Raw genomic sequence first — 27991 nt, forward strand, 5'->3', positions numbered from 1 at the left:
ATGACTGTAATTTGTATGTGAATAGAGAGAATGCATAATTGAAATAAACAAAAAATTTGTAAAAAAATAGCTGCTAGCAAGTTCAACATTACAAACATTGAGATCATCAAGGGCACTTGTATAACAACACTTCACTGTACAAGTAACGATTATGTAATCACCATAGACAATGCCAGGTTCTCACAAGACATTACGCGTTTCTAGTTTCACTTCTTCTTCTTCAAGCAAGCATGATTATCCAGACAGCAACTGTGTTTTTGAGATTTAAAGCCTGTCGACTTACTTACCATATATCGTACCAAACCCATGTCAAGATTATATACAATTTAAGATATAAGACTTTTTAACAACCCATTATTACATTCCACAATATATGTTACGAGTAACTTTCAGTTTACGGTCGGTACGGCGATGCAACCGATGACGCGGTTGATTGAATGGACGTCGTTGATAGTCGCTGAAATATAAGGGAAGAACAAATTTTCTTTAAAATCATAGTTTAAGTTCAGTTGATATCTTGTCATACCGTAAATCCCCAAAGAGAATAAAAGAGCTGAAATTCATTAGAAAGGTTTAGTGCTGTTTTGTGTCAGGTATCAACGAGTGACTATTCGTTCATAACACATCAGTTATAACCCTTCGAGCATCTTCAATTTTTTTTTACTAGGGGAAGCATCTTGGTGGGGTGGGGGGTGCGAGGCCCACTTAGAATCTCGAGATTAAAATTGTTTGGTTACTAAATCTTTGGTTACATATAAATCCTTTTTTGTTTCAATAAATATTTATTTTTTGTTCATCTTTATGTCGTTCTTGTTTCAGTTTTCGAAATGGCTTTCGTGGAAAGATTCTTCAGCTGCTTACAAAATTTGAAGTACTTTGAAGCACGTCACTTAAAACAGATGTTATTATTATATTTCTATCATTACATACCCTGACACTGGATCCTCGTACGTTATTCAACTCCATAGAGCAATGTTCACACACACGCACTGGTTTCTTGCTGGACGCCAATACTGCTGACCATGCTGAACAGTCTTTGCAGAAAATACATCTGTAATTAAATAGGGAATGGCTTTTTAAAACAAAAATTATCTAGAGACGTAACTACGAATTTGGTTTGAGGAGAATAAGCAAAAAATCTAGATTTTCTTCTGAGAAAAGTTTTCCCAGGACAAACGACAAGTGACAAGCTCTGGTTTAGATGGCCCACTTTTTGCCCTACCTATTCAAATTCTGAATTAAAGTTGGCAGAAAGTTGACTATCTGAAGTCAATGATCGATGATTGACCTCTTCTGACGTTAATGCAATAACTTCTTTCAAGAAAAGATTTTAGTTGGTTAGCTGCCAAATTTCTACCCACTTTTGCCTACTCTAATAATTATAATAGGCAGGGCAGAAAGACGACTAAATTATGACTAAGTTGAATGTAGTTCTTCAAATTGAAGATGACGTAACCTTTATTCAAACTTACCCGCAGTTTCTGCAATGGTGCTAAAAAGAAAAGAAAGCGTATCTTTCAGGTTTTTAACCGTAATTTAAAGGGGTCAATATGTTGTTTACTCATAACTGTGAGCTGAATTCTTTTAGTCTACACAATAGACAGATCCAGGCTTTTAGGCCTTACTCTTGGTCTATAGGCACTGCTATAGGCGGCCACTAGTGACCCCCACCGGGAATTGCGTATTAATAGGTTTAAACAAAATAGACAACATTCACAAAAGATGTTTATCAATAGAGATTTTAAATGAAAGAATGTTTAAAACACAGCTGATTGGCTTAGGTTTCGAAACTCTCTATTGTTTCATTAAAACCTCAGTGCGCATGCGATTTATCTGGAGAATTTCAATATTCAAAACAAGAGCAGTGCTCATAGCCCAAAGAGTAGGAGTTTTACGCTCGAAACGAAGGAAGATATGACGTAGCCTAAATTCTTTTAACTTCCCCATGTATAATTTTATTGCTAGAAGATTTTTAAGCCTTTTCTTTTTTATCATTGTTAATGGAATGGCCCATCAAAAGTTTTTTTTTTCTGAAAAAATTTGAAACTATTTTGTTGGGCTAACTCACCTTTCTAACAGAAAAAGAGAAAGATTTGTCACATTTTTTACAGTTTGATATATCTGCATCATTTTCCCATTGTCGTGTCGATTTCATTTGTTGCTGTACCTGAAGTCAAAACAAACAAGCAACATGCTGAATAGACCTACCTAATGATTAACATCAGATGAAAATAAGGAAAAAGTGACAATAATTGTACAAAAATTCAGAATGGAAAAATAAAGCTTGTGTGTTGAATAATGTAAAATGGTAAAAAGGAATTTCCCCAAATACGAAAATCACTAAAACCATTCAGGCCCAAAAAACCTTTTAAGCTGTTTTTGGCCCAAATTTGCCCAAAATAATTTTCCTTAAAAATCTGGCTCCGTCACATTTTGGGCAATGCCATTTTGCATCATTGTGCAAAAAATCAGAAAAATATTAGGAGTCAACATTGAGAAAAGCTATATTTTCTTATTTGGTTAAAGGGGATTTCCCCAAAATACGAAAATCCGTCTTTTAAGGCGAATAAGAATTTCCCGGGAGAAACCACTTCAGTCATTCTTTAGAAAATCTTGCCTTCCATCTTCGTATAAAAAATCAGAAAAAAGTAATAACAGGATTTTGCACAAAGTCCAAAAAACCGTATTTCAGGCACTTTTTGGGCCAAATTTGCCCAAATATATTTTTTTTTGAAAATCTGGCTTCGTCACATTTTAGGCATTGCCATTTTGCATCATTGTGCAAAAAACCAGAAAAAAATAATGAGTCAACTTTGAGAAAAGCTATATTTTCTTATTTGGTTAAAGGGAATTTCCCCAAAATACGAAAATCCGTTTTTTAAGGCGAAAAAGAATTTTTCGGGAAAAACCACTTCAGTCATTCTTTAGAGAATCTTGTCCTCCATCTTTGTACAAGAAATCAGAAAAAAGTAATGACAGGATTTTGCACAAAGTCCAAAAAAACCCTATTTTTAGGTAGTTTTTGGCCCAAATTTGCCCAAATAAATTTTTTCTCAAAAATCGGGCTCCGTCACGTTCTGGGCATTGCCATTTTGCATCATTGTGCATAAAATCAGAAAAAGTTAATGAGCCAATCCTGAGAAAAGCTGGTAACAGACGGACGAACGAACGAACGAACGGACATGGGTTAATTTATAGAACCTCCACCGGGGCACCCGGAGGTAGGTCCAAAAATGATGAATAGATTTAGATATTAACTCTTTTCAAGGGATTTCAGAGCACGGAAAGGTCATCATTTCAAAATTTTGAAGTTTTTAAAATACTAGATATAATAGATTGATATGGTTAAGAGACTTACTTGAATGTTTTGATTTTCTTGACCAAGCTCTTGTAGACCACCCAAAGCTTGTTCTAGCTTTCGGTTGGTTTCAGAATATTTCTGCTTAGCTTTCGTTTCCTTTTCTTCTGATTCAATCAATCTAAAGATACAACATTAGTTAGAAATAACCTTATGATCAATTTGGAAATCTTGTACCAAGAGAGAATTTACGAATACATGACTTCCAAATTCCAGTGAAAGAATGGCGTGGGTCTTGATTGCTAGGACAAAAAAAGGTTTAAATCTAAATTAATCAATATTGCGAGCAAAATCTTGAAGATATATTGCCAGTCGTTACAAGGAAGTGGAAATGGAGGGGGATTTTTCTATCAACATCAACTATTACCTTTCCATCAAGAGCTTGTTTTCATCTTTGCTATTCTCCAATTTGGCTTGGGATACTAAATACAGAAAAAAAAATTTCCGTGTATGGGACTTCAAGACCATTATTGAAAAGAAAACCAAACTACAAACTAATATTTGTCACAAGTTGGGATATTTTCACAGTTTTTGATCCTTTACAGCCACTCGACATTATCAAATTTGATTGGGGAAGGGTTGTCGAGTGTCAGCGAGGAATGATTAATATTTTACAGAATTCTTCAAAACTGTCAGCAAATGAATAAAAACTTGAATTTTCACCTGTTAATTCTCCTTTGATATCATTTCTTTCTTTCTCGATGGTTTTGATTGCTAACTCGTTTTCGTTCAACCTCCGGTCACGGTTTTGTATCTAAAAAAGTAAGCTGGCATAAATATTTCGGACCCTCTACAGCTTTTGTAACAGAATGTGAAAGTCCAAAACTGACGTAAGGCTTGCCGGTAAGAGACCAAAAGAATTAACTCTGATTAACAGCTGACTTAGCGAGCACCTAACCAAATACCGGGATTTTTCATTCCGTTTCTTGGTGAGTTCCGCTTTGATGATTTTCTAGCGTAAACTAACAGCTGATTCTCTGCTTTGAATCTTCTAATTTTGAACGAAGGTTGACAAAAGATCAACTGAATAATATCAAAACAGTCTTATGTTTTTGAAGATAATTGAATTGACGAGTTCGATTCCATTGAACGCAGAAAAGATAGACGATCTTCTATGATTAATGCTGATCCTTAAAAGTCCATTCCAACGATTGTTGTCACCATCTATTACAAACTATTGCAATGGTGCCGTACCCACAGATATCTTACATAAAAACCCTAGATAGAGCTACTTTGTCTTTCTCAATCCACGGCAGTTTAAGCAAAATAATGTCCCATCTTTGATGAGTAGGCTACAGTTTTCTATTAGAATACAGTTCGGCATCGGCAATTTGTTCAATACCAAAAAACAACTGACATGGCGGGAAACGAGGAGGCGCGGGAATAATATTTATTGATCGAATTGTTGTCACTGAACTGTGATTTACTTTTAAGATTACTAAGTCGACCATTTTGCTTCAGCCAGGGACCAAGTAGCTCCATCTAGTGTTTTATAAAAGATATCTGTGGTCATACTTCCTGCTCTTGTCTCTTGAGGGCATTCTTGATATTTTGTAGTTCTTCGTTATGACTTTTCTCGCTTTCATCTTTCATACGTCGAACTTGCATTGTTTCTTTGGTCGCTGCGTCCTAAAAAATAATGGGAAATTCGCCTTGTCCGTCGATTGTTGGAAATATATAGCCGATGAAATATATAGCCGATGAAAAATTGGATGTCAAGTACTGTATTTAGTTTAAAACTAGTTTTAGAAAGATGAGTAGCCCCATCAACCAAAAATAGGTCTTAAAGGTTTTGTTTTTAAATAAGAGTGACAATCGTTTGCTTACTCATTAATTTCAACTTACAAGCTTTTTTACATTGAATTGACACGGATGTGGAGCAAGATTGGTCAGAAAAAGGAAAAGAACTATTTTTTGTTTATTCAGCACAATTTAACAATAGGCAGACACTGTCCTAATATGACACATGTGTCTGATATGAAACGGGAACATGTTTATGTAAAAATAAAACCTTTAATAAAACCTTACTTTTACAGCAGAAAACGCCAAATTTTTTAGTTCAAAGCCATACTTTGAAATGGTCAGAACTTAAGACATTTCTTTGAGGCTATAAACCAATTAAGACCAGTTTACCAGTTTATTTTGGAGAGCTACAGATTCATCTTTCAGCGTTTGTTGGATGGAAGCCATAGTTGTTTTGCTTGCTTGGTGCACTTCAGTCTCCTGGATATATTCAAAGAGATAATTCTGAAGATAACTCATTTACTTGGATGACACTTATCTTACACATAAAAATATGACCTTGAATCTCTAGAAGATATTTACAAAAAGAATAAGCTCCTCTGATAAATTCTGAGAATCCCTCTAAAGGTCTGGGCCACACTTAACATGAAGAGCTCTGCTCATCCTAAGGAAAATTATTTTTTCATCGAACATATAGAATCTTAGCTATGCGAATCATTCTAAACATTTGCAAGGAAGTATTTTGTGTCAAGTGTCTGCTTATTGTAGAGTTTGATACACGCTCTTTTACTTAATATCTCGTCGCAATAAAAAAGACAGTCAGACTAACAGACTAAAGAATCTTACATTATGGAGCTTCTGTTGGAGGTCTTCTATTTTCTTTTGGTTCTCATCGCTTTGCTGTTTCAAAGCTTCATCCTTTTCCTTTAAAGAGTCTTCAAGCTGTTGAAAAGATCGATTTAAATTAAGATGAATTACCCCGAAATCTATGAAAATGCACCTGAAAGAATGCACCTGGCCACACGATCAAGACTAAAACCGTCATCTTAATTTTGTGAGTGACGCAAAAATACCAACTTCTACCAGTCTTCCGATTCTAGAGGCTAAAGAAAACCAGGTGTACAACGACCATTACAAAAAACCGCTTACAGGGGCCACGGAACTGATACAAAAGTGGAGTGGCTGAAAACTTTATTTACAAATTTACTAGGATAACTAACGAACATTTTGCCATAGATGGAAAGATAAGGGTAGTAGACTTATTATTATCACCTGTTGTATGCTTTCATTGTTGAGTTCAACTTCTGCTTTCAAGTCGAGTACTTCATTCTCCAGTTCACTTCTAAAAAAACAATTTTCTGCTTTCAAGTCGAGTACTTCATTCTCCAGTCACTCATTCTCCAGTTCACTTCTAAAAAAACAATTTTCTGCTTTCAAGTCGAGTACTTCATTCTCCAGTTCACTTCTAAAAAAACAATTTTCTGCTTTCAAGTCGAGTACTTCATTCTCCAGTTCACTTCTAAGAAGACAATTTTATGAAAGTAGAAGTAGGAAATGTTTGTTCGATGCTCGTTCAAGCTAGACAATACATTAATTAAAAACAAAATAAACTCACTTTTCTGTCTTTAATGTTTGCTTTTTCTCCGTTTCTTCGCTTAGCAACAACTTTGTTTGATTCTGAAGATCAAAGACCATTATTACACATGAGACTAGTAAGATTATCCATTTGAGAACGACCTTTTTCAATGAAAACGAAGAGTGGTGAAGAAACATTTTACAGTAAAGTCAAACTTGATGACAATTCAAAGCAGCACATTTTACCTGCACTATCGAAATGTTGTTAGAGAAATGTTCGACAATTTTCAGTAGGTGTGAAATTCAACACATTTTACAATTGAAATTATATTTTGTTTTAAGGGAATCAATTACATTTGATTGCACGTTTAATGAGAGAAGATATGCGATTGTTATTATTTACTAACCCCCAAACGATTCTGGCACGTTTTTTATAAGAACATCTAAAATTTTCGAAGCCTTCGGATATTCTTAACTTTTTGAGTTATAAGCCTGAAAATATTCTTAGTATGTTCTTATTCTCACCATATTGTGACTATTTAGGTCCACTCCATTTACTAAGAAATTGGGTGTTTTAGAGTCAATAAAGCCTTAAAATGTTCTAAGCTTGTTCTTATAATTTTGGCCATTGAAGCCTTATATAGTTTGGAAAAATGCAGACACCAAATAAATGAATGGAGCTTTCTTCAATAGATCATCAATCCGTGTACATATCCCAAAATCAAGAAAAGGTTAAATAATCAAGAAACTATTCTTTTCAAAGACTCGTACCCAAGCCTTGCGCTTAGGCGATGGAGGACAGTCGTAATCTTCAGGCTAACGTCCTTTTTCGTTTTACCGACATAGGCCGGAAACCTGGCGACGAAAACCCGTTTGCTGAATGCAATCTTACTGATTTTTGTATAAAAGACAATGGCTTTAGTAACGGCTTTAGTCACCAGAGCCAGATCGTCTGGCTACGACAACCATTGTTTATGAGGATACTAAATCAACTCTATACCTTTTCATCGTTGGAGACGTTGATTTGTTGCTTGAGGTTCTCGATTTCACTCTTCAGACTTTCGATCTCTTCTAAATGGTGAACAATATCCTACAATGAATAAATACTATATTTAAGAGATTGAATTTTCAATGGCATTGTTTTGGTTGTAGAGGTTTTTAGGTTTTGGCAAAATTATGTAACATGTAATAAGAGAAAATCTTGGAATCTTTTGGAAGCCAACATTCGAATTTGTAGAGGCGACTTTTTACGCAAATCGAACGCTTCCCACCATAAAAGTTAACATCCATCGAAATTGGGTAATCAAGTCAAATCTGAATGTGGCTTGGAATAAAAAACATCAAACTGAATGATACGGTATTTTTCTTACAGAAAAATTGGAAAAAAAGGAAAGTGACCATATAAAACTTACGAAACTCGGTCCTAAATAACCTCGATGATATACTTTTGACAGGTAGGAATTCATCGAAACTCATAATAATTTCCAGCTGTGAAATCCTTTATATATAATAAGACTTTTAATAACAATTTCCCCCACCTATATGAGAGTAATCTCTTTAGCTCAATTAATTACGGATCTCATTAAATGTTTTTTTGTGCATTTCATTTGCTATAAATTATTTCTTGATTTCCCACGGGCAAATTTGGATAGATAAATTTCAATATAATTATAATTTGAGTCAATTAATGTATATACAAAATCAATATATTGGTGATGATGGTATTACGCCTCAAGTCGATTGTCTCAGCATCCCATCACGTCAACTAGATCAGACGCTTTTGCAACGCTCTTCGAAAAAATGGCTGAAAACCAATAAAAACATCAAAAACATCAAAATTCATGAAAATAACATCAAAATGGATAAAGATCAGCCTTTCGAAGCAGCCTCACCACCTCAAGCTTGCACGCCGTCAAGATGTACTGAAGACGAAGACCTGGATTGCTTAACATGCAAAAAATGTAAAAGATCAGTTCATTATGAGTGCACACAGTTACCCCTGTATCAACTACAAATATTTGTGACATCCTACAACGACCATTACTTATGTTCAAACTGCGTACGAATAACGAAAAACCTAAGAAATAAAGTGGGAAAAAACACTCAACATATGATGCAAAATGAACTTAAAAAGAAAGACGACGTCATACAAAAACTGAACAACGAGGTCAACACCAACACCAAAACCCGTGATTCCATTAAAAATGACCTCAAAACCTTTCTGGCAGGAAAACTGCAAGAGATGGAGGAGAAGACAAGAAGCATGATTAAAGAGGAAATAAAGCACACATCAGAAATAATAACGGAAACATCAAAGAAAACATACGCTGAGATTACCAAGAAGCACAAAGAAGACTTAAAATCTGCCGAAGAACAAAAACGGAAGGAAGAAAGTGAAAAGAGAGACATAGAATCTAGAAAACTAAATATGATCGTTCACGGGTTTCTCGAATCAGGCCCAGATAAGGAAGAAGAAGAAAATGGGAAAAAATATGACATATTTCGGTTCCGAGAACTCCTAGATGACATCAATGTTCCAAAAATCAATGTTACTCACCACAGATTAGGAGACAGAAAAACAAAGAATGGCCGTCCTCTGAAAGTCACCCTGCAAAGTCAACATGACAAAGATCTTATCATGAAGAATTTACACATGCTAAAAGAAACTTGTTTCTTTCAGGTAAGTATAACAGAAGATTTCACAATCAACGAACGGAAAAAGATCAAGGAGATGCACGAACAAGCGAAGAAACTTAACAAAGACAATAACAATAAAGGATTCAACTGGTGCGTAAGAGGAAGCCCAAGAACAAAACTACGCTTCGTTAAAAAATTACAAAACCGAACAAAAATATCTTCAAATTATAAACAAAAACGCTCTACAGAAGAAATCGTCAGCGATTGGGCATTAACAGATGATGATGAATGATTCATTTTGTAAAATAGGCAGTCGAACTCTATTAGCTTTAAAGCTAGTACAGATTTGTACACATTTTTCGACTTTAAAGAATATATACATTAAACACACATACATCAACTTTCGCCATTAAAAGTCATCCTTTATCACCAAGCAACTTGTTTAGAGGCAGGTCTGCAAATTTTGAAGCCATTTCTTTCTAATTAAAGCAGAAAATCTTTGCAGAGGCTCGGCTGTTCTTAAATTCAGGTGTTTTTTAAGCTTTATATCAAATTTTCACTTCTTTGACCCTTTGTTTCTCTTAAAATTCAGCATTGTCTTGTTTCGTGAGTGTTCTTATAAAAAAGCGTGTATCCACACCTTGGCTAAAAGCAATACGTGTGAAGTTGTATGTGTAAGAGAATTCTGTTTCTAAGTCATCTGCGAGTGTCATCTTTTCTGTGAGTTTCTAATGTTGCTGTGAAAATGTTCTATCAATTCCAAAGGTTGATTGACGACAACAAAACAACAAAACACTTTTTCAACATGCGCACACTCCCTTTTTGGGTTCATAATGAGCGTATAGAGAGGAGCGCCAAAAACAAAAAATCTTTAAAAAGGGCGCCATATTTGCCTTGGCCACCCCAGCGAAATTTTCCCACCACGCCACTGGCTGTTGCTATTCGTTTACGATTACGATTACGTTAGTTAGTTACGATTTTGATAAATCGTCAAACAAATCGTTAGGTTATCCATAACTGAGTTTCCTCTTTACGTGATCGATTACTTTAATTAACTTAACAGACGTATAGTAAAGGACATCTTTTTTACGACCTAGCCATTTTAGGTCTATTCCAAAGTATATCTATTCAAGTATATTAAAAGATATTTTTGAGAGGAAGGACGCCGATTAGGCCCGGGAAAACCTTTTATGACCATAATAGTGACGTGATAATAGCTGATTTTCAAAATTCGAAATAAACGAAAAAGATTTGCTCAGAATTTCATGCATTTTTAGATGATTCTAAAAGAGCATGAAATTCTGAGCAAAAAAATGTATTACATCAACTCTCTGACTCCAACACAAAAAGAAATACAGCCTCTTGAAGTTCAACAAGTGATACTTTTATGGACCTACCTGGTTATGCATTTAACACATATATAATTGATATCTACGTGAGCATGAACGTTAAACAATCATTCAGAACATAGTGACGATTTAATAAAATTAGTCGTTTGTTTCTTATAAAAAAACGTTTAGAAACCAAAATTTCATGCTCTTGAAATATTCTTTCATATTCAAGACTTCGTGAGCATAAAAAGACATCTATCTGATCAAAAAATTGAGTAATTTGGCTAAGAACATTGATGTATGCTTATTAATAGTGATTCTTATAGATAAAGATGCGTTTTTTGAGCTGAAAAGTTTTTTTACAAAAATCTGCTTGACCCATCTTTTACCTACTTTCATGCAAAAAATCAGAAAAAACAACGATCCAATATTTCACAAAGTCCAAAAAACCCTTTTTTTAGCCGTTTTTTAGCTTTTCGAAAATCGGGCTCAGTCACATTCGACGGTTTATAGTTATGCATCTTTGTGCATAAAATCATAAAGAATGAAAGAGCCAATCTCGAGAAAAGCTAATACCTAAGTAATTGATAATGTGTTTATAAAAAAATATCGAATTTGGCCAGTTTTTCTATAAAAACACGCCAAGTAACCAAAATTTCATGTCTAAACACACATATACTTCAAAAGTAAGCCCTCGTGAGCAAAAAAAAACATCTACAGTTGACCCTCTCTATTCGATCTTGAAGGGGAATTGGATTATCATCGAATAAGGGAGCTTATCGAATAAGGGAGCGTCGTTTATGAGGGTTTCTTGTTGACAGGGACTTTAAATTTCATCGAATAAGGGAGCCTATCGAATAGTAGAATGTCGAATTAGAGAGCGTGAACTGTATCTCATAAAAAAATTGAGTAATTTGACTAAGAACATTAATGTATGCTTATTAATAGTGATTCTTATAGATAAACATGCTTTTTTGAGCCAACAAATTTTTTTGCAAAAATCTGCTTGAGCCATCTTTTACCTATGATGGTACCCTACTTCCATGCAAAAAATCTGAAAAAATCAATGATCCAATTTTTCACAAAGTCCAAAAAGCCCGCTTTTTAGCCGTTTTTTGGCTGAAATTTGCCCAAAAACATTTTTTTTTTCGAAAATTGGGCTCCGTCACATTCGAGGGTTTATAGTTATGCATCTTTGTGCAAAAAGTCTTAAAGAAGGAAAGAGACAGTCTCGAGAAAAGCTAATAACTAAGTAATTGATAATGTGCTTATAAAAAGATATCGAATTTGGCCAGTTTTTCTATAAAAACACGCCAAGCAACCAAAATTTCATGTCTAAACACACATATTCTTCAAAAGTAAGCCTTCATGAGCAAAAAAAAACTTCTCTCTCATAAAGAAATTGAGTAATTTGACAAAGAACATTGATGTATGCTTATTAATAGTGATTCTTATAGATAAACATGCGTTTTTTAAGGCAAATAAATTTTTTTGAAAAAATCTGCTTGAGCCATCTTTTACCTATGATGGTACCCTACTTTCATGCAAAAAATCAAAAAAAATTGAATGATTCAATTTTTCACAAAGTCCCGTTTTTTAGCCGTTTTTTGGCCCAAATTTGTCCAAAATGTCGAAAAATCTGGCTCCGTCACATTTTGGCCACCACCGTTTTGCACCTTTGTACCAAAAATCAATTGATTCCTATGATTCAATCTCGAGAAAAGCTGGTAACGAACGGACGGACGGACGAACGGACAGAGGTGAATTTATAGGACCTCCACCCCACCGGGGTAGGTCCAAAAACATATCGACGCCAGTACGATCAAAGAAGTACGATCGAGACAAGATTTGACGTCAAATCACAGTAGAGCTGACAGTTAGTTGGTCTTAAAGCGGTTGTATTTCTTTGTGCGTTTTAGTCAGAGAGTTGTTGTAATAGATTTTTTTGCTGAGAATTTCATGCTCTTTCAGATGGTACCAATAATTTTCGTTTATTTTGACTTAAGAAAATCAGCAGTTTTGCTATTAGCGTCACTATTATGGTCATAAAAGTTTTCCCGGGCCTAATCCACGCCCTCCCTCTCAAAATATCTTTTAACATACTGTTCTTTGGAATGGACTAAAAATGGCTAGGTCGTAAAAAAGATGTCATAGGACCCCAGGCTTGGCCCCTTACTAATATGTATCATACTTTATGCTTATGATGCTGATGAAGTCACGAAAGATGACGAAAATTTCTATTTAAGCAGTCGCTTCATTTTTTTATGTTTTCTATTATACTTTAAATATACTAAACAAATTGAGATCTCCTGAGATCATTTTCTAATGGATACTATTTGAGTAGAGATGAGAAATAAATATATCTCTTTCACAAATTTTTTACTAGTATGATTAATTGCAATAGAGAAAACATTTTGATAATTTATTTAGGAACATGTTTTAGTTAATTCTCAGCTGTGCGAAACAAGCTACATGCTGAATGGACCTACCTGAATATTGATTAAAATATCGATGGAAAAAAATTCTCAATCCCATGAGATGGAGGCCAAACTCGACTTGCTACAATCAAAGTCACGATGTTTGAAGAAGGGGATTCCCATAAAAACTTGGAAAACCCAATGATTTTCAAGTGCTCTAGCGTCCGAAGAGGTCCCCGGGATCCAAAGCTCAAAAAAGTTCCAAGTGAGATAAACTGTTTATATACAAAAGACCAAAAGTGAAGTCATATCTTAGAAGACAGTGGAAACAATTTCAACTAATTTTACTTGGGAGCAACGAGGCTGAAAATCAATATAAGAATAATTGATGTACAAACAATATTATTTTATATTTTAATTTTATATTAACCTTGGACGGTCTAAATTCAAAGAGAGTAAGGGTCAAAGAATTAAAATTGTATGTATTTAGTTAATAACTTTATATTTTCACCTCGTTGGCAAAACTATTGTAAGGAGGTGTATACCCTTTGGTCACTACCTAACACTAAAGCAAAAGTTTAGTCGGTTGAATTGTGGAAATAAGAATTTATTTACAATTCCTTAATTAAAAAAGCCCCTGAGATAGAAACCGAGTTTCTTGATCAGCTGCCAACAACAACAACACAGTGTGAATCAGAAAAGAAAGGAAAATAAAGGAAGGAAGGGAGGAAAGTGAAATTAAAATTGCGAGTTAACTTTTATGAAAAAATTCAATTCATATTCATCGATCGCCATCAATCATATTTCAGATCAGGTTGACTTGATATTTGAAAATGGCTGGAAATCATGTTTGTGTCACTATATATCGACCCGACCTTACTGGAAAGAATGACACAAAACTATTTTACAAACTTTCAGTCAACAGTGATTTCAGTGTGTGGGATTGCATATTTACGATTGCATGTTTTGTAGTGCTTTTCTGTAACGTTTTTCTTGCCGTTTCTCTCAAGAAAGTCTACAAGAAAAGACTAACGCTATCCCAGAAACTCTACATTTATTTATCGATCACAGATATCACTGTTGGATGTTTGTTTCCTTGCTGTTTGGGTATAATAAGATTTTACCCAGAACTGATTTGTTTCGCTTGGAGTTTATTTGCCGCGCTTATCGTTTACTTGTTTGGGCTTGGATGGGGCACATTTCTGATTATCTCCCTAATGCGATTCATGGCGATACGTAAGCCATTGGAAAACTCGTTAACGGGTAGCAACGTAAAAATAATACTTTTCAGCTGGAATTTATACATGGTTTTGAAAAGCCTAATGACGTTTTTCGTCAACACACAGTCTTACAATTCATATTATCTCGCCACTGCTTATTGGAGCTTCAGTAGTTCTTCGAAGATTCTCGAGATTATTTTGCTCGTTGGTTTAAACTGCTCGTCAGCTTATTATCTCCGTGATAAACCCCAAAGGGAAACAACTGAAATCCAAAATCCTCAAGTTCAAGCACGCAATCGAAATGCTGTTTCAACTCTGCTATGGATTTCGATCATTTACATAATAACAATACTTCCTCCATCCATAGTCAATATCATCATGGTTGTCGTCAAAGATAATTTCGAACTTTTAGATAAAGTCAAGGAATATTTTTTTCGGCTTCAAGTATTCGTTTACATGAGCACTACAGCAAATTCGTTGATTTACATTTATAAAGATGCAAAGTTAAGGAAGTATGCTAAAAAACATTTCTGCTGTTAATGGAGAATGTAGATAATGTTTTCAGTTTCTATTACATCAAATCTTTGAAATTATGTTTTGTTACATTTTCAAGACTTTTGATACCACGGCTGCAACTCTTCGAAGGGCCCAGTCCCAGCAGCTGTGAAAACTCGTTCAAAGGAAAATCTCCAGATTGTCATCAAAGGATCAAGTGTGAACGGTTTCATCGAATTTCAACGATTTTTGAAGACCCAAGACTGTTCATGAGTAATTGGGACACAGAAATAAACTATGACAATCGACAAATTGTCGAAAATTAACCCTATCTAGACAGGGATGTGTCTTGATCATCCACGTCAACTCAATCCCTTTCAAACACCTTGCAGCTTGATAGATACATTGTGAACGCCTTGTCAGTTTTACCGGTAAAATAAGTCGATAAAGAAAACAAAGCAACTGTTTTACTTTCATATCCACTGACCTTTATAAACCCTGGACAAAGCTTTTTCTGCCATCTTTGTTCGGAATTTATTGGTACCCGCAAAGAAGCCGCTGCGTGTTAAAAGTTAACGTCAAACGTCGCAACATCGTCACAAGTATTTTTCAAAAAAATATCAAAATATTTTGCTTGGCCGGGATTGAGTCTGCCTTCAGGGTATATAAAGGTCAATTTTTAGACCTAGTCGCGTTTAATGTGATGTATATAAAATATATAATTGAACAAACCTCCTTAAACTTGTTTAGCTGGCCATTTAACTCGTTTGCTTTGGCTTCATGATTATGAGTTAATTTTTCGAATTCTTTGCATTTTGATTCGTGTTCTGTTGTCTTTTCCTGAAGAAGAATTTGTATTGATATGCACCACTGCAACGACTTCAGGAAATATTAGAGTTTACTACTTTTTCTCCCCTATACCTCACTTGCAACCAATCAGCTATTCTCATAAGTGACGTAATGAGAGAAGATATTGTACGTAAAAGTATCCTGAAAAAATTAGTTTTTTAGCAGTGAGCCACGTTAATAACGTCTTATTCAAAAACTATTTCAGGGCAGAAACTTTATAAAGAATTCAGAGAAAAATAACTGAAATTTTTCGAAGTAAAAACTCTTCTTGACAAGGCGGCATTCTTGCCACTCCTGTTACTCTCAACTGGGGTCATTTGACAAGTTCTACTTACTTTTAAGTTTGTCTCAACCTCTTCAAGTTTAGTGTTTAATCTCTCGATTTGTCCACTTTGGTCCTGCAACAAAACCATGGGAAGGTGCACATAATAATAGTTTACACAAAGTAATAGTGAAATTTCAAAGTGTCATAATGAATGAAGAAAGCCAAAATATTCCACTGTTCTTTTATAAGTAGCTCACAATTGAGACAAGCAGCAACTGAGAGAAAAAGATTCTTACCCTTGTGGCCTCTTGCAAGCGGCAAAGTTGAATCTCGTAGTTTTTGCAGCTTTCGCAAGGCTTTTTCAATTCTTTTTGTGCAACCTACAATAAACAGAAAAAGTTGGTCACTTAAATTTGATGAATGTGAAACAAATGGGAAAATTAGTTGACACTAGTTAAAGGGTTACGTCAGTGCTATCACGATGACTATGTTATTCATAAGTTTTATAAAAGAAACCTCCAGCTCTTCTTGCACAGATCGTAACACATCATCTTTTTGCTCCAAACTGCTTTCGATGCGCGCATATTTTTGTTCCAGCTCCATCATCTATGAAATGAAAAGCTATGTAAAATGAAAAGCTAGCTATACCTTTGTAATTTTATTTAACTGTAACCGTTAGATTTAGTTCAGACTTATTTTTTGGAACTTCGAGACTCAATTCATCTTGTTCTTATTCTTTGTCGATTTCGAGCCTATGGTTCTTATGAAAAATAGTGTAATTATTGTATAGTTAAGTTGTTCTTGAGGAACCTTTTCGCTTGAAAGCACCTCTAGGAATCAAACACCTTGAGCACCCATTATCAAAACAAATGGACCGAAAGAGAAACGAAGGAAATAATTAACCTACGTTTTTTTCTGCTTTATTACGCTTGACGATTTCAGACTCCAAATTTAGCTGAAAGAAAACATGACTTAGGTTAAATGGGTAACTCACAAAAGAAAGATAGAATTTAGATAAATATGTCATTTTGAATTCCCTCTATGGGAGATTGCAGCGATTTGAGAGATGCATGTACATCTACTTCAAGCATGTCAAAAAATTATCAATCTTGCATGAATTAGGTCATAATTAATACCGCATCTACTAATAAATGCGCTCTTAAATGTCTCATTCGACATATTACCTAGAACAACATTGAACGACTTAAATAAGATTGTTTAAAGATACCGGACAGTAACAATTTAGTACCTGTGTATTTTCAAGATTGATTTTTGTCTCATCAAGTTGGTTTTTGACTTCACTCAATTCGTTTTTCAAGCCATCCAGAGCTGATGTATGTGAAGCCTGAAGGTAAGCAACAGAAAGTAATAGATTGTCTATACAACAATGTCTAACCTGATCAGTAATAGGTGAGAATGACTCCTCCTCCTCCTACATATTTCCAAAAGCCATAATCGCTCAGTCTAATTCAAGTAATCAGTAATTCCAAATTAAGTAGTACGTTATGTCATGCTCATTTTTGATTGGATACCACCAGTCAAGATCTAAGAGCGCCCCGACCCATCTATTATTCGATAGCACTCTTAACATAGAGGCGGCTTTGCTAGATATATTTTTTATCGCGCATAATTCTTGGAATGGCCCTTAAAGTGACAGTCAGTTGCAAAAATTTTTTCCAGACTTCTCCTGCCAGAAGTCTTTTCAATCTTGCGTGGGGTTTAAAAAATTACTTGAAGTTCATTCACAGTCTTTTCTTTATCTGCACGGAGTTCTTCTTCTTGTGCTTTGGATGTTGTTCTTAAATCTTCTACTTCTTTTGTTAATTCGTCCTGTGCGAAACAAAGAAACGTTTTATGAACAGGCTTTTCTTTTCATAGAAGGAGTAAAGAACACATGAACATTCATTGAAACATTGTTGAGAATGAAACACATGGAGACACAGAGGTGTATTTCAATTTGAAGACAGGGCGGTTACCTTAAGTATATTTGTATACCACAGTTTTTCACTTGCATTTGTAATTGTTTAAACTATTTTATTTATCTTACGCTTTCTACGCTCTGAAGAAAATCATTTTTTTATCAATTTAATGAAAACGCATAGGATCCTCCAGGGTTCAGGCACCCCCAAAAATTTAGGTACCCCTAATCATTTAGGTATCCCTAATCATTTTTGCACCCCAAAATATTTTAGAATTCTAAAGTAACCCCCCCCAACTCTCAAAATTGGAAAATTGGGTTAGTAAAGGATCAAATACTTCATACAAAAACGACAGTCCCCGCCCCCTAATGAAAATGCAGGTACCCCCAAACATATCAGGTACCCCCTAAATTTAAGAATACTTCCAGGTACCTGGCTTTTTTAACACCTTTTTTAAGGTACCCACAATTTCTTGGGGGGGGGGTGGAGCATATGAAACGGTATGTTACCTGTTTCTCGAGAAGGCGAGCTTCGATCTTTTCCAGTGATTCTTTTTCCACTCTGATCTATAAAAACAAACATATTTCTGTTAACAAATTTGAAGTCACCAACCATTGCAGATTCTGAACGTCAATTTGGCCTTTTTATTTACGCAGAGTTGTAGGAATTAAGGTTACAATGTTGTAATACCATAAAGCAAAAGAAAGAAAAGGTGAGCCACTTACGGATTCGATAAGTTTTTCTGCGTCGACTTTCTGAGCTTTCACTTCCCTCAAATCTTTATTTAATGCTTCTAAGTTCAGTTCGAGTAATCCTTTTTCTTTAGTGAGTGCGTCCACTCTCTCATTCATTGATTGGTTAAGAGCAGTGAGATCATTGTTCTAAAAAACAGCAAACACATTTATCAAATTACAAGTGCGAAATAGAAATGCATAGTCTTGGTACAACCCAACCATGAAAATGCAACCAAAAAGGTTTTTGCACCTTATAACCCTGGAAAGTCCTTTGGTTGCCTACCCGTCAAACAACAAATTAAGATTATAGAATGCTTTGAGGAAATCACCTAAATGTTCTTAACAGAATAGGATGGATTTCCCCTTCCTCGGGAAAATCTCTGAGGATTTGAAGTATTTACGCATGAAGCGTTTGAGTAAATCTCTAAAGGGGCCGGTCTTCCTGGACCTGTGGAGTTGTCGGGGTTTCGCGAGGTTTACATTTACGAATTGATTACGAATCAATTCAAACTCGCAATTTCTAGTGCGCGACCCTATAAATTTTTTGCTTGCAACTGGCGAATCGAATGACTAGCCTGGATCGCTTCCCAATTCTTATACATATACACTTGAGAAAGGTTGAAAATTCTAGCTTCGGGCCCGATGCGTTATTTCTCTAAATACGACCGATTAAAGAATTATTATGGAGATGCCGCAAAAAAAGGAAATGTTTAAGTCTGTCCGCACTGAATTAAAGGGAAAATAAATGGTCTTTAAATAGTCACGAGAAAAATGTGATGATGTCTGAACCAATACCAAAACGATACCTTGGAATTTAATTGTTCTTGTAATGAGGATATTTTGCCAGTCATTTCAGCGATGGCGTTGTTTTTGGTTTCAATCCATGATGCTTGTTGTGCTTGGTTCTTGTCGCTCTTGTTCAAATCATTCAAAGCCTGAAAGATGTACTTCTTCATGTTAGTGTTAAAATAATAAAATCTTTTTCAGATGTTTCGGCCTTATTCAAGTTCCATCGTCAGTGAAACTTTTGAAATAAAGCTTCCTCCATTTAAGGTAATTTACAAACCTTCGGTGGGATCCAACCAATATGAAAGTATAGCTGACTTTCTCTAATTCAAATTCCAAGTGACAAAAAGTTTGAAAACTTGGAGTTTCAATACTCTAGCTTTTAAATCTCAAGCTATCCTAATAACTTGTTTACTAGCTTTTTATCATTATTTGGAAAAAGGTAAATTTTTCAAGACAACAATGGCAAGCTTTTGAGGTTGCACTTGAATACAAAGCATCTTTGAAGATCTGACAGTACTTTTGAATATCTGACTAGTTTTTATTGAATTACATAAAGGAACTTAGAATTCACCCCTCAAGGGAAAGAGTACCTGTGTCAATTTTTCTTTGGTCTTCTCAAATTCCACATTAATTTCCACATTGGTCTTTGTCAGTTGTGAGATTTGTTCGTTCAATTGAGTTTTCTCGTTGGCATGGTGAGATTCCATTTGAAAGTAATCGTCATTCTTAAAAACGTGGGAAGCAAATTCATAAATAAAACACTCAAATTCTCGTTAAATTTTAGTCCCGCAGATAGAAAAGGCTGCATTGAAAAATAATTTGGAATTTACAGTTAGTATGTGATTTCGAGCTAATCCCACAGTGGGATTTCACTACTTTATCCCCGTTAGAAAAGTAAATTACAATGAGTTTTATATTTTTTTCTTCTCTCTACGTTTTTCTTTTATTTTTGTTTAATATAGATTTTCTTTCTCACAAAAAGAATTTCGAATACAATTTAAACGTTCGATGGAAAAAAAATATGTGAGAAGATACATTAAAATCAATTTTGCAAACATTGGCGCGGCATCGAAGAGTGAGAGTAACGATTAATTGCTCTCTTTGAAGGCGCACCAAATAAGAAAAAATTACTCATCGTGTGATTATCATTCATATATATATTTCTAGCTAATGAAGAATTTACCCTCCTTCACTTCAGCATTTCAAAATAGTCGTGTATACACCCGAACAAAGAAAAGATTGTCGACCTCGACCTGATCTCACTGGTCACCGTTAAAATCGGGCGATCTCATATAATGTAAATGGCAAGTTAACAGGTTAATGGATGATTAAGAAGCAAAGACAAAAGTGACCTCTAGTAGATAAAATGAGACTACATGGACATTAATATAGCCGTTAATTTTTTAAACCTTTTTATAAGTCTTTCTTCAAGTTTGTTAAACAAACTTTCGGTGATGTTCGTGGACTACTTTTTATATTTGAGGGTCTTTTTATTCTTTGTTTGTTTATATTGTAAGTAGTATTGTTCTCTAAACGTATTGTGTCTTGAAACCTGTTGAAACTGAAATATATGTTGCGTACCTTGCTTTTGAGGTCTTTCTTCAAGTTTGCAATACTCTCTTGAGCAACCTCGTGCTTCATTTCAAATTCTTTGCACGATAATTGAACTTTCTCGTAATCCTGTTTCGACTGTTGTAACTCGTTTGTTATTTCCCCTTTGTCTTTTCGTATGACGTCCAACTCGGACTGGTGTTGCTTCATTTGGTCAGCCAATGATTTCTCCAATGACGTCATCGTTTCAAGCAACTTGTTCTATGAGAAATGAAAGCTTTTAATTTGCATGTTGTCGAATCGGAGCAATCTCTTTTAAAGTCAAGTTGAGTCACAGTCGTTCCTACAGGGTAAAAAAATAAATCTTTCGTCGGTTCTCTTAGATTTTCAAATCTTTCTGGCTTCAATTTCCTGTAAAGGTTATAAATGTATATAGTAAAATTTCAAAAAAGGTTTAAAATGAACATTTTCGAAGACACTTCTGAATCAGTCGCTCATACAGATAAGCTTATGAATATGAAACTTATCTCCTTTAAAAAGAAAAAGTTCATATTGTACTCTACACAGCAATACCTTTTCCTGAGTCAGTTGTTGTATAACTGTATCTGTGCCTTCTCCTGCCTCAATCTGAAGTTCCAAAGAAAAGAAGAAGACACTTGTCAAGCTTTCCAATTTCAAGTTGTTAAAACGTTATATTCATTTAGAGTAAACCGCTAGTGATGACAAGCTGAAGATAATATGCTTTCCAAATAATTATTTTCCTTGTTCAAATAATGATAATAAAAAGTGAGTGAATCACCAGGGTGTTGAAACTGCAATTCACATTCCGTAGAACATTAAAAAATAATGAAAGTGACAAATTGTAGTTTATACAAACTGATAACAACTATCGTAATATCATTTCTATAACACCCATATTACTGTATTACAAATTATAAACGAATCCGGTCTACCTGTACAGGAAAAGTAAATACCTTCGCGATGAGTTCTATGCGTTCCTTTTCCAACCTTACAATTTCATCTTTCTGTTGACCCAGTTTATTTTCCACCTCCGAAAGTTTGTTTTCTGTGCTCTCACGAAGACGTGTCATCTCGTCTAACTTGCTGGTAGTGTTATTCAGTTCGTCTTGCAGTCGCTCTTTGGACGAGGTCTATAGAAGAGATAATAGTGCACATTATAGCTCCAAAATAGATAGAAGTACATTACTACTGTTCCATGCCACAGATACTTACCAGATGTACAGTTGGTAGTATAATGTTCTTCTAGATTCTAAGAACATATAATTTTGAACTGCTTGTTATTGAGCACTTTGCTGACTTAGTTCACATTGTTTTGATTAAGTGCACAACAGTAAAGTACGTTAGAGACCGCAATCGAGGGTGGCCCGAAGACTCCCTTTTCACGCAAATGTAGGGCAGTTGCCTCTCCTAGATCTTACTTTAATACGAATAGCTTTAAGATTCACACATTCATTGACATATCTAAAAGTATCGAGCCCTTGGGCCCAGCACTGTACATTCTACAAATCATAGAAGCTCATGGTCAACTTAGTTTTTTATACCAAAAAATTGTTCTCGTGTCCAGAGCTTAGTCCTTAATCCTTTAAAGATTCAATTGCTCACTTCATTCACAGATAAGATCTTCAACGAGTTGATTTCCTTTTCCAAAGTTGATACGGTGTTATCCTTATCTTTCATATTGTTTTCTTGTTCGGAAAGATTCTTTTGAAGCTCGATGATTTGTTGTTGTTTATCGTTTAATTGTTGTTTCGAGAAACTGCTGGCTTCGGATGAAGTAGACACAGCTGTCTGTAGACTGAAAATGGATATCAATTTTCATCTTTACACCATGGCTGAGAGCCAATCAACGAGGTCTATCATCAATTAAAGTGCACGTGTGGAGAATTCGATCAAAAGAATGATTTTATTTAGTTACGTAGTATACCACACGACAAGAGACAAGAGACTGGGTAAGAATTTACCAAGAAGGAATGACGTCAATTTGTCTATGAGAAAATCACCGCAAGACTTAAGACATTTGACGTTAGTTCTTCCTGGTGAACTCTTACCAAAGGCTTAGGTATGAGAGGTGTGTCTGACTTCTAACGACACCCGTTAAATTTGGAATTAGGCAACAGACACAGACACAAGTTAATGAGTTAATCGAATTTTTATTTCTTCTTATTTCTTACCTGGAAATGTGCTCTTCTTTAGAATCACGTTCAACTTTCAATTCTTTAATTGTCATGTTCAAACTGAAAATAAGTACAAATAGTAATCTAGAAAAAATACTGGTGGCTTAATTTACTATCCCAAAAGATGGTTCTACCTATGACTATGGGGCGATTAGTGACACAAAAGCTGACCTCTCTGCATTTGAATTTTCATAAATTTGAACCATGAGAAAAGTGGATAGCAATATACAGTAATGCTTCAACGACAATTAAATTTTGCCACATGTAAAAATAGATTAGAAAAGCAACTTGAACTTTGTACCAGAGTATCGCCTATCGTAGCGTTGTACGGCAAGGAATTTTGAAATTTCCGTAGAAACATCGGCTCTGTTTACGAACAAGAAAATCTGCAATACCTTGATTTTTCCTTTTCAAAATCCACTTCTTTGGTTTTCGCATTCTGTTTGAACTCATTCAATTCTTGTTGATGTTTCTGTTTCATTGAATTTATTTCTGCTTGTAAGTCTTTAACTTGCTTATCCAACCCATCAATCACATCGCTAGAAGGTCTTCAATGTGATAAGAAATTATTTGTAATCATCAATTTGTTAGACAACAAGGGACGCGGTATGATAAAAAACCAAATCCATAACATTGGGTCATTTCTTGACAATTTTATTTAAAGGGGAAATGTTTTCAGAAAAAATATAAAAATAAATTTTCAATGATACTAAAATGGCCTCATAAATCTCAGGCTACAAGCATGTAGGCTGCTTTGAAATTCAAAGTTCTAAGTGGCATAGTTTCTACATCTCCTATATTTTAAGGAGGGGTAAAATACATATCTACAAAATAAGTGTACCATTGTTTTCTTATTTCAATATACCTAGCCTGAAGTTGTTCTTCGACTTTGGAGCTTTTCATTTGTTCTTCGTTATAATCTTCCTATCAAAACAGGAGAGAAAAAATTCAGTATTGATTTACATGCAAGCAATCTTTCAGACTTATTGATTGCAGTACGATCTTGTACCTTATTGGTAAAAATGTTTGTGGCAAGAAGAGACGAGAAAATTCTTTGATGACCGACAAATTTTTTCAAGCCGACTGGCGTTTTACTATGTTTCCAGCGTTCCTTTTTCTATAACATTCATCGATAAAAAGATTTTACCGACAAACTTTTTACCTTGAATAGCTTTGAGGATGATATAAGAATGAATAATAAGTCTTTAGCTTAGTAGAAAAAATGAACTATACCTGCAACAATTTGAAACTTTCTTCGAGAGCCATTCGCCTTTGTTTTTCTTCTACTGCATCATTCTTGTAAGCTTGCATCTCTTGTTGCTGAAGAGAAAAAGATCAAATTGGTAATAAATTGCCAGTAACTAATAGTTGGGATAAGCAAACACTCAAAAACTGTATCCAAAATAAAATAAAAACTTTAGACTTCTATCATATCTAAACCTTGGAAGGGGTATTTTATTCCACGGAAGAACCTAATGAGATTTCTGCAGTTCAAAAATTAAAAATCATCTTATAATCTCTTTCTTAATAGATTTTTCAGTAAAAACTGTGACTTGAAACGAGCTTATCACATTTGGGTGGTGCATACGTAAAAAATGGTTTCGAAGTTTCATAAAGAGAAGGGTTCACAAAATATTTGTTTCAGAATAACCTTCCATTAAATATATATGTAAGTTCGTTAATAAGCTACTCTCGGGTACTTAATAGCCGTCCCCCCCCGCTAATTAATTTTTCGAAAATTTTCCACCCAGGACATTCTTATTCCAACCCCCCCGCTTATTAATTTTTGGGAAAGATTTTTAAAAGTTCCCTTTTTTGTCCTAATTCAGCTGTATTAGCCTCCTTTTCAAAAATTTTCCACCCAAGACATTTTTATTCCAACCCCCCCGCTTATTAAGTTTTGAGATTTTTTCCAACCTCCCCGCTTATTCCAACCCCCCCGGCTATTAGGTACCCGAGAGTAATTCCATTAGAAATTCACCATAATAGTTCCAATTTTACAGAGAACAGAATTATTTCTTCCTTCATGGTATCAATATTTTTTTACTTGATGATCAAAATAATTAACCAATGAACAGGTTGTCTATTATTTTCTTTAGCTTACTAGTTTTTCATGACGGTCTTTGGTGGTTTTGTAGTCAGCATATGTCAGTTCTTGTTTTAACTTCTCATTCTCTTGGGCCACTGAAAATGGAAATGACCAATAATGGTTGTTTAAAAAATTACAATTAACAATCGCCTCTCTATAATTCGATCTTTAAGGGACAAAGACTTTTCTTTTTCAGTCAAGGGGACCTATGTTTTAGCTCGAATTACAAAAGTATTCGAATTATATAGAGGTTCGAATTATAAAAGTTCGAATTATAAAGAGCTGACGGTATGCACTCTAACAGCAGGCAGAAACAGCATGGTTTTCGCAGGTTAAAGTAGGAAATTGAGTTCATAATGTGTTTAGCAATCTAATATAATAAGCCGTTTGAGCACAAGAATATTGGGAATGTTCTGCAATCAAACCTTGAAGATAACCAGCTTCAGCGGAACGTAATTGCGAACTAAATTCTTCCTCGACCATCTGTTTGTCCTGTGAAGAGGTAAAGTGATGACATTTTAGTGAGATGAGCATTCCCCCAGATCTCTCCTCTTGTATGTGGTCTTTCTCTTTCATAGACCTTTTCATAAATTACATCACGAGCGACACTTACCTCATTTTCAAAATATTGCTATGGTAATTGACTCTCAGAGGAGTTCATAAGAAGTTCATTCTATCTGAAGAGTCAAGGGATTTAACCACCTTGGTAATGGTTTAAAACAAGGCAGTTATTCCACTCAAAATAATTCATAAAAAGGCCTATTCTGTCCATTTCAAGCAAAATAGGTAGAGGTCTACACATGCCCAGGTTTTCCAACCTCTTCCAATTTATCTCGTTCTTTTGAGACTTTGTCTAGCTCCAATTTGAGTTGACCAGAATACCATTTTTCTTCCTGAAATTCAAAAGTGAAAACAATTATTTTCAAAAACTATTCAAGGCGTAGCTTGTATTAAACGATTTTCATAAATTATATTTATAATTATTGCATCAACCATTCTTGACTTCAGATAAAGTACTTTTTAAAAGGTAAAAGGTTGCAACACAATGGTGAATTGTTTTTTTCTTTTAATGAAAACCTTTAATTGGGAACTGATCTCGGACAATTCTTGTTGCAGAAGGACGACTTCTTTTTCAGTGTCCGGAGCATTGGAATCAAGAGTCATTTCCAATTGACTCTTGGAGAAATCATTGCTTGGGCTCATTGCAAGGTCTTCTTGAATCTGATCCGGCAAAGCATCAGTCTGTAAAAGATTAAGGAATCGTTATTTCCCAGTTTTTTAGTTGCTGCAAGTATGCTGGATTATAAATACACAAGAAGTTTTAGGTCATTCATAAAAAAATTGGTTTCTCCTTGGTTATACGAAATTTCAACAATCTTTGAGCTAAATTTGATTTGGAATTGGTGTAAACAACCCGGGGTTCCCCTTCAATCATACATTTGGGGATCAAAACAAACGTTTCTCAGAAGAAAAAACCTCTAAACCTCAAACTCTACTTTAACTGTCCAAAATAAAAACAGAACAAAAACCTGATCTTCAGACGTGTCAATATCGATAAGTTTGCCCTCAGCATCGCTTCCACCTTCACTGTGCACTTTCTCGAAATGAACTTGTAATTCTGCTGGTCCTGGTAATGCTGCCATACACATTGGACAGATGAACCCAGCCTGAGAACCAGAAGAAGAAAGTTTAATAGATTTAGTTAAAGTGCCATTCCATTGTACTTTCATACATGAGGGTGCACGAACATTTTTTCATGGGGTCGTCAAAAAAGTAATTTTTGCATCGTTTTTATTCCAAGAGCTATAAGAAAATATTTAAAATTTCCAGGGACCTTACTCAAATTTCCCGGGGACAAAATTTGTAATAGATAAAATATTGACTTTAGTTAATCCACCGTCGCTGTACAGTAAAAAGGAGAATTTTAAAACTAGACACTGGTGAGAGCAGATAAAGAAACTGAAGGTACTTGTGTATCAGGTTCATCTTCTTTCTGATCTTCAGTAGATGTATCTTTTGGTTGTTGTTGTTGCCCACCTCCTCCCCTACTCTGAAAAATAAGATATGTGATCAAATCAAGAGTTCAAAACAAATGGCCAGGCACATGTTTATAGCATAGAAGGTTCGGTATTATTTAAAATATCATCAAAGAATCGTTTAAATTGTTAAATTGAAGCAAAAAAATTTCAAAGAGAATGCAAGGGAAGAAAGAGACATTTGAAGTCAATGAAAAACTTTAAGTGCAAGACCTCTCAAGTAAATTTTCTAAGTTAATGACGACATCATGCAATTCCATTTTATTTTCCACGCACCACGTAAAATTGGATATTTGCGCATCCTTTAATTTTCACGCATCTTAAAATGTATGGGACATTTTTAAAGTGTTTTCGAAGATAAATATAGGTAAAGAGGGCAAAAACATAAGAAATCAGGAGTTTTGTGTGCATTTCAGCTAAATTCTATGTTATATTAGATAGGCATATTTAACATAAATCGAGATTTTTTTTTATTAAAAGAGCCCTAAGATTTCTTCACATTCAGAACCTTTAATTCTCGCACAGCCAAGAATTCGCGCAAAAATATCCCTATTTCGAGCCCCTTTTATCTTCGAGCACGTATTCTGCGTGAAAAAAAGGGGGCAAAAATTAATGGCATTAAGGTAACCAAATGGTTTCAATAGTATTATAAACAAACAAATTCGAATGTAATGATTACTTACAGGCAAATTCTTTCTTAAACGGTTAAACATCTTATTGAATGATGCTCTTCTACGTGATTTTATGAACTTTTTGTTAGTTTAATACTCTAAAAAAATACAAATAAA

The 27991-nt window shown here is 34.8% G+C and overlaps 1 protein-coding gene across 2 annotated transcripts; it reads right to left on the bottom strand.

The window, feature by feature from the left end:
- Positions 1 to 188: 188 nt before the first annotated feature.
- LOC136815174 (early endosome antigen 1-like) lies at positions 189 to 27974 on the bottom strand. Of its 2 annotated transcripts, none has more exons than XM_067071627.1 (39): positions 27887 to 27974; positions 27137 to 27217; positions 26697 to 26834; positions 26245 to 26409; positions 25986 to 26060; positions 25593 to 25659; positions 25183 to 25262; positions 24312 to 24398; positions 23944 to 24002; positions 23474 to 23626; positions 23076 to 23138; positions 22507 to 22699; positions 21858 to 22034; positions 21457 to 21510; positions 20914 to 21144; positions 19923 to 20057; positions 19350 to 19478; positions 18535 to 18690; positions 18319 to 18375; positions 17637 to 17720; positions 17140 to 17235; positions 16798 to 16845; positions 16407 to 16496; positions 16187 to 16270; positions 15961 to 16023; positions 15509 to 15616; positions 7677 to 7766; positions 6717 to 6778; positions 6374 to 6443; positions 5948 to 6043; positions 5492 to 5581; positions 4874 to 4987; positions 4022 to 4112; positions 3726 to 3780; positions 3359 to 3479; positions 2069 to 2167; positions 1473 to 1492; positions 931 to 1051; positions 189 to 457 (listed from the first exon to the last, which is right to left on the bottom strand). In XM_067071627.1, the coding sequence occupies exons 1-39, from the start codon at positions 27914 to 27916 to the stop codon at positions 395 to 397; spliced, it is 3795 nt and encodes a 1264-aa protein (XP_066927728.1). In that variant the 5' UTR covers positions 27917 to 27974; the 3' UTR covers positions 189 to 394. The 2 variants fall into 2 exon arrangements, with proteins under 2 accessions (XP_066927728.1, XP_066927727.1); XM_067071626.1 differs by having other exon boundaries at positions 17622 to 17720.
- Between the last annotated feature and the right edge of the window lie 17 nt (positions 27975 to 27991).

Source organism: Clytia hemisphaerica, unplaced genomic scaffold (assembly GCF_902728285.1).
Source record: "Clytia hemisphaerica strain Z4C2 unplaced genomic scaffold, Clytia hemisphaerica genome assembly, whole genome shotgun sequence".
Lineage (NCBI taxonomy): Eukaryota > Metazoa > Cnidaria > Hydrozoa > Leptothecata > Clytiidae > Clytia > Clytia hemisphaerica.

Coding starts and splice junctions, on each gene's coding strand:
- LOC136815174 (XM_067071626.1), bottom strand. CDS start 27,916: ATGTTTAACCGTTTAAGAAAGAATTTGCCT. Junction 24,003..24,311: donor AAAGTTTCAAATTGTTGCAG/GTATAGTTCATT, acceptor CTGTTTTGATAG/GAAGATTATAACGAAGAACA. Junction 2,168..3,358: donor AAGAAAATCAAAACATTCAA/GTAAGTCTCTTA, acceptor TTTTGACTTCAG/GTACAGCAACAAATGAAATC.